Source organism: Lipomyces doorenjongii (assembly GCF_038497915.1).
Source record: "Lipomyces doorenjongii strain NRRL Y-27504 unplaced genomic scaffold V1508scaffold_171, whole genome shotgun sequence".
NCBI lineage: Eukaryota > Fungi > Ascomycota > Lipomycetes > Lipomycetales > Lipomycetaceae > Lipomyces > Lipomyces doorenjongii.
This window is the reverse complement of record NW_027118238.1, coordinates 1-16,428: the sequence shown is the minus strand read 5'-3', so window position 1 is coordinate 16,428 and position 16,428 is coordinate 1. Positions and strand designations below refer to the sequence as shown.

The window sequence follows — 16,428 nt, the reverse complement described above, 5'->3', positions numbered from 1 at the left end:
TGCCGCCATGGACACTAAATACGACCTTAACATGGAATTTTTAGACTCCCCCTCAACGATCCTGTCATCCATTCCAGCGATAATCAAACAACAGGTTATGAGCCCTGATGCGCCGGATGTGACGGATCGTTTGAGAGGTTGCACGATAGGCACCTCAGGTGCCAGTGCCACCAGTATGGTGAAGTTTGATGGAAAAAATTATCGCAAGTGGGCGATGTATATGGAAGCACTATTTGTGCAGAAGAGCCTCTGGGACGTAGTGAGTGGCAGCGGATTCTACGATGTCACTAACGTGACAGATGCGGCTATTGTGATCAAAAAGAATAGTTTCGCGTACCTGGATTTCGTGCTCACTCTAGGTGACTACGAACCAGGATTACTAGAGACGAAAGATGTACAGCACATCTGGCGTAGCATGGAGGAGCGTTATAGACTAAGCTCCCTCAGTCGTCAACTAGAGTTGGTCAATAAGCTCTTCACTTGGAAGTGCAAAAAAACCGACAATCCCGATAAGTGGGTGCAAGAATGGTGTGACACCCTGAAGGAATTCCTCAATTTGCAGACAAATAAAGAGGACTTCTGGAAGGTTGTCATGCTAAACAACTTCCCTGAGGAGTACGGGGGAGCGATTACCTCTCTTGGGTCGATCAGCGATGTTCCAATTCGTCTGATTGGCTCCAAGTTAGGAGAACGTCTCTGGGGCCTGAAGGGCGTGAATACGGTCAAAGGCAATGATAGAGAGACCGCGTACAGCGTCAATAACGAGAAGAAAAAGGAGACCAGGACCTGTTATAAGTGTAGCAAGGTTGGTCACCTAGCGAAGGACTGCCGACGAAATAAGGAGGACAATCGACAAGATAATGGCAAAGCGACGGCTCACAAGTCAGGAGACAAAGATCAACAGAGACGACCAAAGGAAAGGAATTTGGCGCTCACCGAGCGCATGGCATTCATTGCGACAGACATCAAGTCAGCAATAAAAACCAGCCAATGGTACCTAGATTCAGGAGCCTCGTATCACTACTGTAACGACATTACCCAAATGTTTGATCTTCGTAAAGACAACAGAGTAGTTGAAGTCGCCAATGGCGCTGAAGTAGAAACTGAAGGGGACCAACGCCCGAAAGAGGTCTGGATCCATGTAACTGGATTGGTAGTTCGATGCGGGTACGGAGGTACCGATTTTGGGTCTAGCCTGCTCCCTTCAGTCTTATCGGAATTAAGGGTTAGGGTTGGGTCAATTCGAGTACAAGTTGACTTGAGTGCACTTGGACTCTGCTCGGATAAACTTCGCTCCGCTTGGGATTCAGCGAAGTCAACTCGAGTCTTACTTCACTTCACTTCACTTCACTTCACTTCACTTCACTTGATCTGTCACTGGAGAACTTGACTTTGGACGTTGAGCAAGGGCAAGTTTAGTAATGAACCGTGTTATTTGGCAATCGTTGATACACTTATGGCTCATACGAGAGCAGAATATGGCACAATTCACTATCTCTAGTCCGCAAACGCTTCGAGCACGCGTAAACTACGTCCCGGCGATTCCGCGGGCACACGATATCTCCACTAAGCCGGTTGGTCCCCGTGCACCCAAAACTGCCGACGGTTGTCTGGCCAATCTCCACTTTCCATGTCCTGATCTGAGTGACGACGGCGTTGCCGTGTTCCCCCACTTCACAAGATCATGAGCTCTGTTCTTGTGTCTGCTGTGTTCTGAGACGGCCTAATGAAGCTAGTTCATTAGCCGGTAGTTGGTGGGCGAGTGGGGGGTTCTGAGTTAGCTGTCATCTCCGTGGGAGGTGTTATTCGTGTATATATAGACTAGAATAGTCGTGAGACTGGTCGTTATTGAGATCAGAGTATCAGCTCCCCTTCTATAGTTCACTCCTAGTTCACCGTCCATATCGCCACTCATAGCCATCTCTTATACCAGTTACCTATCTCCATGCGAGGAACTGAAGATTATAATGCAATCCTAACCATTGTCGACAGGTTTACGAAGATGGCTATATTTCTTCCAGTCAGAGATGACATTGATGCATCCCAATTAGCTGAGCTCCTTCATACTGAGGTGGAGCTTAGATTTGGACCACCAGCTGGTATCGTATCCGATCTCCAGAATAACTAGCCAATTTTGGGCAGAAGTTTGCTATCACTCATTTATCAAGCGCAGACTGTCAACAGCATTTCATCCACAAACTGATGGACAGACAGAAATTCTCAACCGAATCGTTGAGACATATCTTCGAGCATTTACCAATCTTGAACAAATGGACTGGGCAAAATTATTACCAACCGCTGCATTTGCCTACAATAACAGTCTGAACCACACATTAAGGATGTCGCCATTCCGAGCTATGTATGGATATGATCCAGATTTCTATGTCGACGTCGCGGACGACGTTCCTGAGGGGGAGATACCCGCGGCAAAAGACAGAATCAAAAAACTCCATGAGCTCAGAATGACTCTTCGGGACAATTTCATTAAAGCACAAGAGAAATAAATCAAATATTACAATCAGAGGCATATTCCAGTCGAGTTCAAAAGGGGTAGCTTGGTGAAGCTCTCAACTCGCAACCTGAAGCTGAAGGATAAAAAGCTTCAACCGAGATTTATTGGGCCTTTCAGAGTCACTGAAGTGATTGGGACACAAGCTTACAGGCTAGCGTTACCTGAACAATATGCCAAGCTCCATGATGTGTTTTCTGTGCAATTGTTAGAGAAATATCATCCAAGAGACGGCGGTGACGAATGCCTATACCAGACCTTGAGGATGACCCCGACGAATACGAAGTTGAAGAGGTCAGAGACAAGCAGCTGATCAAAGGCAAGCTCCGCTACTTGGTCAAATGGACAGGTTGGCCTTCGGAGTATAATCAATGGGTACCTGAAGAGGATATGACCCACGCACAGGGTAAGATTCGCAGCTTTGAAAAGTCTTCCCGAGGCAAAACGACGCAAGACAGAGGCGCACGCCGACATTATGAAGCGTGCGCAAAAATGAGACATTGTGGTGGTTTTTGTCCGATAGTACATCGGTTTTCCCACTACATGGACAACTTGTCCAGCAAATGCATGTTTTCATGGATTACGCTTGCGAGGACGCAAGCTCTTGAGGGGGAGATAGTTGTAACAACCTAACCCTCCCCGGAATGGCAGAAGCCGGCATGTGCCACCACGGCCACATGTGGAGCAGTGCAGGTTGGGAGAACTGATAACTCCCAAACTAGCACAGCCAAGTTGGGAAGGATTTGCTGCAAAAGGCTGCGACCTCAGATATCCTTGTCGTGTGAAAGAAGAAGGGATGTGCCGGACTATCGCAGCCACGTCCGGAAATGATTGCTGGCAAAAGGCTGCGACCTCGCGGGGGCTGTGTAAAGCTATTGCCTAATTTTAGATCTGGAACCTACTGTATGAAGATACCCTTGTCGGGTGGGAGACTTGGAAGAAGGAATTTGGGTCTATAAGAAGACGGCCTTGATCCTGGGAAGATGGGAGGTCAGGCTTCAGTTGAATATACATCCTACTACTGACTTTGTCTATTCTGAACTGCTGTTTAATACATCTTTATTACTGTGATCCCTCCTGTGAACATTATTAGTGCAAGAGTATATTACTACTCGCACGTTACATCTATACACATTTCTTCATGGCAGTAAGAGCTATCGCGTAACCTCCTTCACCCTACTCCTCCCATTTTACGTGCTACCACTTTTTGTTGCGTTGTGCACGTTACAGTAATATAATATGGGTTAGAATTACTATATTTTATGCGCCTCAAAATTACAAGTTCCTGTCATCCTGCAACTCAAATGTCTCAACGTCGTGTTTCCCAACCTCTAAGTCTTCCTTGTCGTCACGATGACTTGCTTTTCTAAACACTTCGTCCACCCCTTCAAGAGAATATCCTTTTGTTTCCGGAAATCCGAAGTACACAACGGCCAATTCCACGATCAAGATACATGAGAAAACAATATAATACTTCCACGAAAGCTTGCTGAGAGCAATGGGATTAACCCACTGATTAAAAAATCCAAAGGATTTAGCAGTAAATTGCACAACAGAAACACCAGGAGCTCGGATAGCAAAAGGCAGAATTTCGACGGCATATCCAAATAGCAGAGGATTCAATGCTAGATTGTAGAACGCGTAGAAGATAAATATCATAGCAAGGACAGCCCTTGCGGCGCTCTCGTACTTGTGTGTGGAATATACATTCGTACCGATGGCAAATCCGATCATGCAAAACAACATGCCAGCGATAGATATCATAAACTGCGGGCGACGCTTCATTCTACCGGCAAGCACGGCTGCACATATTGCTTCGATATAACTGCACACTGTGATGATGGCATTCAGGAGAGTCTGTGTCGTCTGTCCCTTGATACCAATCGTATTGAAAATTTGAACCAAAAAGTAGCTGACAAGTCCATTGCCACTCCACTGACTAAACAATCCGAGCGCAAAGCAAATAAACGTGCGGTGCCTGTTCGCAGGAGACCTGAAAAGCTCCCTGAATGCGCTTTTACCGGAATTGAGCTGCGACTCCATGACAATGGCGGCATTCATTTCAGCAAATTCTGCTTGAACAAGCTCGTCATCCACATTCCCGGCTGCGTGATATTTGGCCAAGATTTGTATTGCTTCTTCTCCGCGTTCATTAGCAATCAAGTATCGCGGTGACTCGGGAAGAAACCAAATGAATGATAGCTGAATGATAGCGGGAACTCCTTGCAAAATGGATGGCAATCTCCATCCCCACGAACTGTGCATACGGAAAGTCCCAAACGTAGTCCAAGCAGCGATCAAACTTCCCAGATACCAATTTGTATTGAACAAGCTCGTAAAAGTATTGCGATGACATGGGTGGCTAAGTTCCGAGATCATGACTGGACAGCTGATCAACGCTACAGTGACTCCAAAACCAATAATCATCCTCGCGACAATAAACATGGCCACATTCTGTGCAGCAGCTTGTAAAACTGCTCCTATAATCGTGATACAGCTACCAACAATAATTGCAACCTTGCGACCATATCGATTGGCGAGAAAGGCACCAAGAGGAGCGGAGCAGGCTGCTCCAAGATTGTAACATCCAGACATAAAGCCGAGAATAGAGCCTTGAGGATTGTTGAAGCTTTCCTTCCATGTGCTAACAGCCTGCAGACCAGACAACATGGAACCATCGTAGCCAGTAGTAGCTGCTGTGAGAAGACAGGAAGGAATCAGGATCAAGTAGAGGTGGCGCAGAGAGGCATCCTTAAACCACGAGGTCCTACCTCTCTCAACGAGGACATCAGTAACTGTGCGCATTTAATAGAGACAGTGCGAATTGAAGAAATACTGAATCACAATGGCCTTCTTGGAAGGCCTTTATACTGTTTCCACCCACCCAGCGCATTTATCGAGAGCCAAACGGACCCCGAGTCCAACTAACAACTACCCCGCACGTTGAAATATTGCGGAGCTTATTCTCATGGGAATGCACGGGAGGGAATGGGCTGTTGCAGACCCGGCTACGGGCATGGTCGAGGATCGTCTCTTTTCACTGCAACACTTTTGCGTCATTGTAGTAAATAGACTCCGAAAATTAAGCTCCGGGATATTTTAATGCGGGGTCGGTCCGGAGCTTAAATTGCTTTGTTTAGGGGATCGATTAAGCGATTATTTAAGCTCCGGAGATATTAAAAATATCCCGGAGCTTAATTTTCTCAGTCGAAATGAAGTAAATTTTACTTACTTCGGATAATGCATCTAAGCAAATGCATTTCAGAAAGAAAGTTAATCATAATAAAGAATGGACCAATGTCTGGGCCCAAATTGTGGAAAGAAATAGAAAGGTCTAGCCTAGGGTTGTAAGAGTGTAGAATGATATGGTAATGATTACGCACAAGTGGAATGTCTAGAAGGGTCTAGGTGGATCCAGATAGTCCAGTTGGCAGAACTCTCAACCATAAATCGAGAGTGCATGAAGCAGTAGACAGAAGAGTGTATGACTGTAATCCATCTGTTGTAATAATGCAAAATACATTCAACATAAATTTCGGCTCTAACGGGTAAGTCAAAGTCGGGCGCGAAATCTTTCTAGCACCATTGTCACGTGTACGCTGTACTCCTCGTTATTTTGTACGCCAATCAAATAGTTAGTTTGCTGTGGGAATATCCCGCGCTCGTGTACTTTCAGAATGTTAGGCAGCTTATAATTGAGGTTCACTCTCTCTACGGCCATAACCATCACCGATATATTCGCAAGGCTTTCTAGTACCTTCTCTCTACCATGGCCCTATTTGTCAGGAAGATGCCTTATTAGTAAACATCGAGACATCGGCTCATGTCCGAATTTGGTTGCGTATAATTTAGAAGGGATGTCTGCATTGAGTTCGAATGCAGTAGTTCCATCATCTAGTTTTGTGCACAGGCCATTGAGGTGCATTTGAAACAATGATATTCGCCACCGGAGTATAGTCCTGCCTTCCGGAGCTTATACTCAGGGGAAGGCGCGGTAGGTTGTTTTTTCTCTCCATCGCGCAAGGAGAAGAGTCTTGAGAATTAATCTCCCAAGAAATAGGCTTCGGAATGGCGGGACAGGTCTTCCGACTGCGTCATTCCAGACATAGGGATTTACACATTCCTGGATTCTTCTTCGCCCATCTACTTCTATACGCTAGTCCTGAGCACATATAAATGGATCCCTGCTCAACTGGCGATCAATATGAACATTCATATCTTTCAAATATTAGGTACGATGCAGTATTTCGTTCTTGGTCAGTTCTGACATTCTATGAGCAGACTTGCAGAATCCGAATGGTCTCCGAGACGTATATTTCCGACTCCTGGGTTGAGTCCACGCTCGCCCGACTCACTCTGGCCGAAAAGAGCTACCTCATCAGCGGCGACTCAATGTGGAATACATATGCTATACCACGGCTCGGCGTTCCCGCGATAAAGTTCACGGACGGTCCAATAGCGGCACGTGGATCGAAGTGGATCGAGGGAGTCACAGCAGCGATATGTCCCTCCACAATAAGCATGGCAGCCACGTGGGATTGTGAAAGTCTCTCCAAGATCGGGCGAGTTCTTGCAGAGGAAGCCCGAAGCAAGCGTGCAGATCTTTTACTTGGACCGACAGTATGCATTAATCGGAGTCCGCTAGGTGGTCGTAATTTCGAGAGCTTTGGAGAGGACCCTTATTTGACTGGTACCTTGGCAGCCAGCTATATCGATTCGATTCAGGAACGTGGAGTTGGCACTTGCCTTAAACATTATGTTTGCAATGATCAGGAAACCGATAGGTTCGTCGTTGATTGCGTCGTGTCTGAGCGTGCCTTGAGAGAAATTCACCTCCGACCGTTTGAGATTGCGATTCGGCAGTGCAAGGAGCAGCCATGGTCGGTCATGGCGGCTTACAACAAACTGAATGGAGTTTATTGTAGCCGAAACAAATACCTTCTGGAAAATGTTTTGCGAAAGTCCTGGGGATTCAATGGTGTTACTATGAGTGATTGGCACGGCACGAATTCCATTGTGCCGTCAGTGGAAGCGGGATTGGATCTTGAGATGCCTGGTCCGACGAAACGACGCGGGCAGTTTTTGATTGACGCATTCGAATTGGGCCATATAAAGGAGAAAACAATCGATGAGTGCGCTCGTCGTGTGCTTGAGCTTATATACAAGACTGGAAAGGTGGGCCGCGACTTTGCAGAGGAGAAGGAAATCGCGATTGTATCGCCTATCCACTCTCGGATTCTCCGTGAAGTGGCATCGGACGGAATTGTTCTCCTTAAGAACTCTAAGCAGCAGTTGCCACTTCCGTCCCATGTAAAGAAAGTGGCAGTAATAGGACCAAACGCAGCGGTATCAGTCGCCAACGGTGGTGGTTCGTCGGCGGCAAATCCGCACTATCGCACCGATCCGTTCAATTCCATTCGGCAGGCTCTTCCCAATTCCGAAGTGCGAACAACTCCTGGCTGCAGAATTGATAAGTTTGTCACGCTGATCAAGTCTGAATGCATGACGAATCCTGTAACCGGGGGTGCTGGTATCCATATTGACTATTACCGTGATCTCACCCAGTCCGGTGATAAGATATTCGAGGAGGACCGCACAAGCAGCATGTTGACGATGTATGATACATTACCTCGGCACATGGCACGTAAGGAATCTCCTCAGTACTCATACCGCGCACGTACAATTGTCAGGCCAATGACATCGGGAAAACATAAGTTTTCTATCAGTAGCTGCGGCAACTCTACGTTATACATTGACGGGAAGGAAGTTACGAATGTCGTATTTTCGTGGCGTCTTCCACGAAGTGAGCTCTTTATGGCTTATGGTAGTCCCGAGAAAGTGGTTGAAGTCGATGGGATGGAGGCTGGGCGCGCATATGAAGTTATGGTTGAGGGAATCAGTAAGGAACGTGCACCAAATGAGGTTTCCTGGTTCGGCGATATGGTCAAGGATGAGCTAATGGACGGAATCAGGCTAGGATTCCAGGAGGAGGAACGGGTCGATCTGCTGCAGGAAGCCAAGGATCTTGCCAGTGATAGCGATGTGGTCATTCTCGTAGTGGGAAAGAATTACGAGTGGGAGAGCGAAACTTATGATATGAAATCGATGGACCTTCCCGGGAAACAGAACACGTTAGTCGAGGAAATTCTTGATATCAATCCCAATACGGTTGTCGTCATTCAAACCGGCTCGCCTGTTTCTATGCCGTGGATAGACCAAACGCCCACCGTCGTGCAGGCATGGTATCAGGGCTTGGAACAAGGCAATGCGTTGTGTGACGTGCTATTCGGACGTACGAACCCATCCGGCAAACTTCCAATGACTATTCCCAAGAGGCTTAAAGATACACCAAGTTACCATAATTTTCCTGGCGAAAACAAAACAGTCGTCTATGGCGAAGGTATCTTTGTTGGTTACAGGCATTATGATGCTGTCGAAGTTAACCCACTTTTTGAATTCGGATATGGCTTGTCATATACAACGTTCGAATATTCTAATCTTCGACTTTCTTCTCCAGTATTCACGGAATCCATCGAAGTCACTGTCAACATCAGCAACACAGGATCAGTGCCAGGGAAGGAAGTAGTGCAGTTCTATGTTGCCCAGACATCCGCACACCGCATTCCTCGTCCTGTCCGTGAACTCAAAGGATTTAATAAAGTATTCCTTGAGCCGGGAGAAACGAAGTTAGTATCAGCTATTTTCACACGCGATAGTGTCGGATTCTGGGATACATCTTGCAGTGCGTGGGTAGTAGACGCTGGATCGCAGTTTGAATTGGAAGTTGGAGCCAGCTCTAGAGATATTCGTTTAGTAGAATCGTTTAAGGTAGTCAATCGGCTAGTCTGGGTATAGATATTATATTAATTGTATAACGCGGTTTTTGGTATCGTTGAATATTGTCGTCGTGGGTCAGCTTTACTGCTGCTGAATAGAAGCTGATATCAGCTGATACAATAATGCAGGTGCTACTCGTATTTTTACAGATTGTCATTTGTGACTCATTTTGGGGCTGTCTGGCACCTAAAATTGCCTATATCCGGCGTTCTAATGTATTCAATGTACGTATTCCATTTGGGCACGAAATAACCTTTTCGTGTTGTGAGCGTTGGGCAACCGGTTGTCCCCCTTAATGGGAGAGCATTGAAAGGCGATCGACCTTCCATACTCGTCATTAGTTACGCTTCTAAAAGCATAGTGACCTGGACATCACCTAAATTCTTACTTTGGAATTACTTTGGAATTTTCTGTACTGTGGTACTCGGGATAGCTGAGCTCACGATCAGTTTGCAACAGTCTCTAAATTTATGACGGATAATTAATCCAAACAAATTCAGTGAACTGATGTTTAGTCTGCCTCGCTGAGAGGATACTTGTAGTGACCACGTCACTGGAGCTACTTTGTTAGTTGGTCTCCCCAGACCTCTCACCCGAATATTTTGTAGTGTGCCACCATGGACACCAAATACAATCTGAACATGAAGTTTTGGCAAATGCCTAAACTATCCAGTCGTCGATCCCCGCGCTCACCAAACTACAGGTATGGTAGAGAAAGATTCGAAATATTTACATGGCTTTCATGATTGCTTCATCTATAATTTCCAGGTCCTTGCGAATTGTCGATGAAGTAGCAGTGAAATGGACTACTAAATTTCGCATGCGTTTTAACCCGAGCATCCAGTTAGTGGGTAAATACTGACGCATATGTGGCATGTAGTTGGCAGCTAAGAGGACCATGATCTTGCCAAATGTACTATGTCGTCAGCAAAGTTCAATGGGAGGGAGATACGTATACGTACGCTTGAACCATCAAAAAAGGCAGTGGTAAAATATTATAATCCAAGTCGTCACGAGAAGCCACCGGAGACTCGCAAATCGCCTTGAAACACATAATGCACCGAGTCGTGTCGTCAGGCAGGATCGATTCTGGAAAGTGCATGATACGGTAAACACTCGGTCGACAAATGACATACTTTGCAGCAACTAGTAGCATTTGTGCGTGTGCTAGGAGAATACCAGAGAGCTTCGATGGAAAATAAAGCTCGAGTTCCTGCAGCTGAGATAGCAGTTCTAGCTCCAGTCGGACTTGATTGAATCTACCTTCATCTGCGTAGATACTTGACTGTGTGCGATTGAGCAATCGCCGAATAGAGATATGTGTCAGGAAGTAATAGTGATATTCCTCACCTAGGTTCTCGCCTTCGTCAACCTGAGTAGAAAAGGGCAACGGCAATATGTCCTCGTACTGCGACAAGGCTGTCGCAGGAAAATTGAATTCGGCTAAAATCCTGCCCTCTAGAATAAGAGTGACCCACGATAGTCGGCACACTCTTTCGCCGAGATGAGTTCTCCACATTGTACCCCGAATGATGGAGTCCACATGCACGCAGAGAGCGCTGGATGCCATGGTGATATAGCGCCATGCTGGTATAGTCCTGCACTCCTTGGAGTAGACCAAGGCGAGCAGAAGGAAAACCTCGACTGATTCAATCGAGCTGGACGCTATTATATAGCCAATGTTCGACAATGCAAAATGGTACAGTCCATTGACGGGTGAAGTTGTTGACGCTCCAATTGCGGCTATGAGCATCTGCTGGGTCTGAAGTGTTACATCTGCCGTAGCAAAAGACTGCTTGTCCGGAAACCATGGGATGGGTTTTCGAGATCGCGACACGAATGGGTGAAAGGGATGGCAATTTTTGAAGTACAATTCTCTTGCTGTCTCAATCTGCTCTGTCTCAATGCGAGCGGGACAAAATATTGACTGCATTCGAGCAGAGGCAATCTCGCTCTCTTGTGCAAACGCCGGATCCAATGCATGTTGGAGGAGAGCTTTAATGGAACTCCATTCAAGTAAGCTCTTTGTCGACGTGAAATGACGAATAGGCGTCTGTCTGTTGCCAACCGTAAGGATCCCCTTGACCCAGTCGACGAGTGCGTTGAGTGTGTTCGCTGCTTCTGTAATGTGCCGGACTCGGGATACTTGCTGCGGCCTTTCCTGACACCGGTAGACGCAGCGAGTGAGGGCCTGATGGCAAAGGAAACAGGGTTGGCTGCCATCACATTTTGACTTTTTCATGCGACATGTCTCGCAGGCAATGTTGACCTTGCACCGTTTAGAACGATGATTGTTCATAGACAAGACGATGAAGAAGTTGATATGATAAGTGGGAACTTATAGCCTGCTGTGTGAAAGTTTTGATCGCTAGGGATTTTGCCACCCGACAAAAGGCTTTAAAATCCAACCCTAGCCCGATTTACATTCCATTGGGTTTGGTAGAGTACCTTGTACATATTGCCCCGCTAAGCCGATTCGCTGTAAGCCGATAACGTCACTAAACCGATGCAATTTTTTAAAAAAAAAATTTCCACACTAAACATCTCTATCTATCGATCCTCGATCTATCCTATTAACACATTTTCAACACTTGAATCCGTCGTAGACTGGTATACCCTTGATCGGACCCGATCCTGGTACAAATTCGACTCAGTTGGTCATCATCCAGTGGTTAACCGTCTTGTCCTGACACATTGAGAACGGAAAGATGTGGCCACAACATAGCTTCACCAATCATATGTTGAGCAACTTCGGTATGGGCGATATTCAGTCCATGCTTTTCGTGTACGTGGCCAATAATATTTCCGGGTTCCCACTATGTATGGGCACCGTCCACATACGGCTACTCTCCAGTCATTGTCGACAGTGAATGTTTGTCAAGTGAAGTGCAATCTGATGTCGGAATTAACTAATGCTTTAATATTTTATCTCTGCTCACTGCTTATTATAATTGACACGCTGGAGTTGTGTAGAGCACCACCCAATGAGCTTGCCCAGTAGTATGTTGCTCGCTGCAGTTTGCTGGTCACAGTCTTTAATATGACGACTTAGATTATTCTTGCCCGAAATCTCGAGCTTACAGGTTGGGCACCTGAACCTACCAGGGTGGTCGCCGGAATTAGAGTATACCGCCTGCTTCCTACTAAGAATATGTTGCTCGTCGGTTGTTCCCTGGGTTTTATACCCAACGAGGTCAAAAAACACCCAAGCCCAGTAACTTTGGACGCGGTACTGGGTAACGAAAAGGCGTCCAATCTCCTCTGCATCAATGTCAAGGTGCTGCATGGGAGCGAGTCGATTCTGCATTCGGCACAAATCGACTCCGGGGCGTCTCATTGCTTTGTCGATAAAGGATTCGTGGAAATGAGCAATTGGAAATCGACAACAAGAGGAAATATTAGAGTCGAACTGGCCGATGGCACGATGATCACAACTACCGACGTAGTCGACGTGGTGTTGGACGTGGACGGAACCTGATTCTTCTTCCGGCTTGTCGTATCTATCTCAGGATTTTCCCTTGCGTGGCTTTTCTTTTGCTTCTTCGGTCATTTGTGCCCTTGGTTGTTCCCTTGCTTGTTTTGTGTGACACTCTGTTTTGTGTTTGTCTTTTCGTTCCTTGTGCCTGGACCCAGACAAGTATATATAGAGGGCGTCTGTCCCACTTGTCTGGGAGTTAGTCTGTTCATCGTTTCTAGAGCAACAATAGATCATGGAGTCTACGAGAGTATTTGTCGACAATGTCGACACGTTTTTGTCCCGCATCCCTGCCCTGATCGCTCAACACTTTGTTCCGAAAAAGGACCACACACTCAGACCCGTAATCGACTCTCGGGCATTGAGCAAGGTGACGATGAAGAACGGGTACCCTTTGCCGCTGATCTCAGACTTGTTAGACCGGGTACGGGCGCACGTGTTCTCGAGGCTAGACCTGCGTGGAGCCTACAATTTAGTCAGAATCGCAGAAGGACATGAGTGGAAGACAGCGTTCAAGACGAGGTTCGGACAGTATTAGTACTTAGTGATGCCTTTTGGGCTCATGAATGCTCCGGCGACATTCCAAAGCCTCATGAATGACGTCCTGCATGAGTTTCTTGGATATGTGCGCCATAGTTTACCTTGACGTTATTCTCGTGTTCTCACCAGATTTGGAAACACACAAACGACAAGTCCGACAGATTCTCGAGACGTTGATGGCGAATTAAACTGATCCCTAAGGCTATACTGCTTAATGCCTGTCGAACTTCAATCATCTGCGCAGCACTCTGTTTCTTTGCGCTTCCATCTCTCCATATTGTGTGAGACTCCTAATAGATCGTCTGGTCTGTCGAACTCCATAAACCTGACTTCCAGAACGGAAACTAATTGTATCACCATCTAACCATGACGTAGTAGACCTTACGACTGTTGCACTAAAAGTTCTATCTGTGGCTTTGGCGCGCCTAATTTCTCACCTACATGCTCTTGTCCGGTCCCTCTCAGCGGAGATGGAAGTGAATGAAAAGATGAACAGAGATTTGAAACGGGAAAATCCGGAAAAATCGAAGAACTGGGGAACTGCTACAGAAAATAGATTAAAATCCTATTTTTAACCTGAAATATATGACGTGGAACCGTACCAACTATTTACACTCAATTACAACCGCCATAATTCTGATTTCGCCCGTAAAACCCGTCATTCACTCGGCTCAGCGTTCAGCGACCTACTATACATTGACTCAAAAGAAGGTACACTATAGATCGACTCGTAAATCATATTCTGAAGCTCCGGCACTAGCTTAATTGAATATTGCACGTCTTGAAATCGCTTAATTTCGCGTATAATATCCGCCACCTTGGTGCGCTTCGCGAAATTGATAACCGGAACGTCATTAATTTCTCGCAGCAGCATGTCTGGGTTACCTTCCATGATAAACGTAAGGTCGGCGAGATAGACACCGAGGAATGGCACGCACGGAGGGCTAAGCATATGCAATGTGGCACGATACTCTCGAAAATTGTGCGCCGAGTTCATCAATCGCTCGAGGCTGGCGAGTATGACAATCGAACTGTGTCGCAGAGCTCCCCATGTCTTCTTAAGACGGTAGATAGGAGAGCTGTATAGGGCAGAGACGATAGCTGCAAGTGAGGAGAAGTTTTTCAGGGCACGACAGCTCTGCGACAAGTGTTAGAATCCGCTGATACGCAATAATTCTATTCCATAACTGGCATACATCCGCGACAGCAATCAAGTGTTCTATCATCCGCACTCTACTCCTTATATCCGTCTGCGCGAGAACTGTGTGCACAGTCCAGGTCGTGAGGGTGTTGGAATGCATTATAAACGCCTTGATATTCTTGTTGTGCCTAATATCCGGACTGAGTGATATCCTATTCGAATTAGTAGATCTCACGTTTCCGGGCCAGGCTCTATAAAGGCACTCTAGCGATAGAATACGGCTATATAGTTGAAAGTCAATAAGAGTAAGTTGCCTTGCAAACTCTAAAGGCTTAATGTACGGGGAGTTGAGACTCTTCAAGCGGCATCTATGAAATATAGAGTGCATAATATTCTGCGATACGTTGACAATAGTTCGCTTTGTATGCTTATCTCCACTTTGACATTGCTGTACAAGTTTGGCGTGTGCGCTGGCACCCTGGAATCGTTGCTTTATCAGATGCTCCGAGACAGCGGCGATTGAAGACAGAATCCCTCCGGACGTGCAATTCTCAGTGTCAATATATTTGTTGCTCCAATAATGGCTTAGCCAGATCTTGAGGATGTTTAACACTCTTAGTTGTATCGGCTTCCGTTTCAGTTCGACCCACTTTGTGAACTCATCCACTGTAAGACCTTCTGGTGCTTGGATTTCAAATCTAACGACGAGCTGTTCCAAGAAGGTTTGCGGAGTAGTGAAACTGGGATAAGTGAGAAGGAACGTCGTATTGAACAATAAATCAAGGCACTCGTGACTGGTAAGGTGTTCGATCAAGGCGACGAGCGTACCACCCTTGACCTTTCCCTCGGCATCATATACCAGTTCTTTCTCATATTCACTATTTAAATACCATAGGCAGGAATCCTCAGTAGCGACAGAAGACAAGCAGGACACATCGATTGCGTCCACGGGCTTGACATTAGAACACATGTTTAAAAACAATACGGCGACAAAAAGTTCCAACAGTTTCGCTGTTTGTTAACCCTTCAAGATCGTGCACGATTAAGCGGCAATGTTCGGCATCTACTGAGTTACGCGGTCAAGCTAGAGAGGGAGTTGCAATTGAGAGCCTTTCATGGGGTTCTTATGCTTCGCAGGACCAGCAATCCACAAAGAAACTCAAAATTATCACATTCCTGAAGCGTGATCTTTGGCAGAGCTCAATCCTCAGTGTGCACTTCATACAGTCAGCGAAGATGAGGGGATTTGAGCCGCGCTGCACACCGCGTGGGATACCTTCCCCTGAAAATAAGCTCCGGAGACGCGGAAAGTCGCTCCGGGGGACGCAATTTTCTAGTCTTATTTTTGCACATGACTGTTCTCTATTTGGGAGTTCGTATCGGCGATCATAAGATGTTACATTTTGACTTAAATACTCGATGATATTAAAGTGACTCCAGCAAATGGTGCGGAAGCCTGTGCTATATGCCTTTCACACGGGTTAGGGTTTCTATTATCTTGTGGAAGCGAGACGTCTCACCCTCACGCTGCATGGCCCATGCAGCACCTGTTATATATACAGGCCCCCACATAATTCATACCCTCCTTGCGGAAGTTACTAAAAATAAGGGTCGTCAGAGTAGTATCAGCAGTCGTGAAGGACGACGGGAAGAGACACGTGTTGATTTTGAAGCTCTGCCACCAGATACGGTCGTGTATAACGTCAACACCTTTGACGCTAATATTCTGGATATAGCGCGGAATCCAGCCAAATTGGAAGACCGGTACATTCTCGCCTAACATAGTAAACTGGCGTTCATGGCCATGAACAGGATGGACAGGATGGACAGGCCATAGTAATAAGCCGCACTAAAATCGAAATAACCCTAAACTGTTTCATGGAGCGCGTTCACCATACAAAACTGGGATGGACAGGGATGGACACC

General features: G+C 46.3%; 5 protein-coding genes across 5 annotated transcripts; 2 read left to right on the top strand and 3 right to left on the bottom strand.

Moving 5' to 3' along the window:
- Window positions 1-31: 31 nt before the first annotated feature.
- Window positions 32-562, top strand: V1508DRAFT_362333 (uncharacterized protein; the record flags this gene model as incomplete). Its single annotated transcript, XM_066937228.1, has 1 exon — window positions 32-562. A coding segment is annotated over one exon (531 nt), but the record flags the coding sequence as incomplete, so codon positions are not given.
- A 3,147-nt stretch (window positions 563-3,709) lies between these two features.
- V1508DRAFT_83125 (general substrate transporter) lies at window positions 3,710-5,557 on the bottom strand. Its single transcript, XM_066943062.1, has one exon. The coding sequence runs from the start codon at window positions 5,312-5,314 to the stop codon at window positions 3,785-3,787; it is 1,530 nt and encodes a 509-aa protein (XP_066792144.1). The 5' UTR covers window positions 5,315-5,557; the 3' UTR covers window positions 3,710-3,784.
- Window positions 5,558-6,788: 1,231 nt separating this feature from the next.
- Window positions 6,789-9,497, top strand: V1508DRAFT_83122 (glycoside hydrolase superfamily). The gene has a single exon (XM_066943061.1). It carries the CDS (start codon window positions 6,806-6,808, stop codon window positions 9,362-9,364), a length of 2,559 nt encoding a protein of 852 aa, XP_066792143.1. The 5' UTR covers window positions 6,789-6,805; the 3' UTR covers window positions 9,365-9,497.
- Window positions 9,498-10,075: 578 nt separating this feature from the next.
- Window positions 10,076-11,645, bottom strand: V1508DRAFT_435966 (uncharacterized protein; the record flags this gene model as incomplete). The annotated part of the gene is made up of 2 exons (XM_066942085.1): window positions 10,076-10,262; window positions 10,309-11,645. 2 exons carry the CDS (start codon window positions 11,643-11,645, stop codon window positions 10,076-10,078), a joined length of 1,524 nt encoding a protein of 507 aa, XP_066792142.1.
- Window positions 11,646-13,954: 2,309 nt separating this feature from the next.
- On the bottom strand, window positions 13,955-15,693 carry V1508DRAFT_393893 (ras guanine nucleotide exchange factor domain-containing protein). Its single transcript, XM_066937981.1, has 2 exons — window positions 14,558-15,693; window positions 13,955-14,499 (listed from the first exon to the last, which is right to left on the bottom strand). The coding sequence occupies exons 1-2, from the start codon at window positions 15,470-15,472 to the stop codon at window positions 14,020-14,022; spliced, it is 1,395 nt and encodes a 464-aa protein (XP_066792141.1). The 5' UTR covers window positions 15,473-15,693; the 3' UTR covers window positions 13,955-14,019.
- Window positions 15,694-16,428: the final 735 nt, after the last annotated feature.

Bases quoted from the DNA above. Each gene is read 5' to 3' on its own strand.
- V1508DRAFT_83125 (XM_066943062.1), bottom strand. From the start codon at position 5,314: ATGCGCACAGTTACTGATGTCCTCGTTGAGAGAGGTAGGACCTCGTGG.
- V1508DRAFT_83122 (XM_066943061.1), top strand. From the start codon at position 6,806: ATGGTCTCCGAGACGTATATTTCCGACTCCTGGGTTGAGTCCACGCTC.
- V1508DRAFT_393893 (XM_066937981.1), bottom strand. From the start codon at position 15,472: ATGTGTTCTAATGTCAAGCCCGTGGACGCAATCGATGTGTCCTGCTTG. The intron at 14,500-14,557 runs GTATGCCAGTTA...CACTTGTCGCAG, and splicing joins ACTTGATTGCTGTCGCGGAT to AGCTGTCGTGCCCTGAAAAA.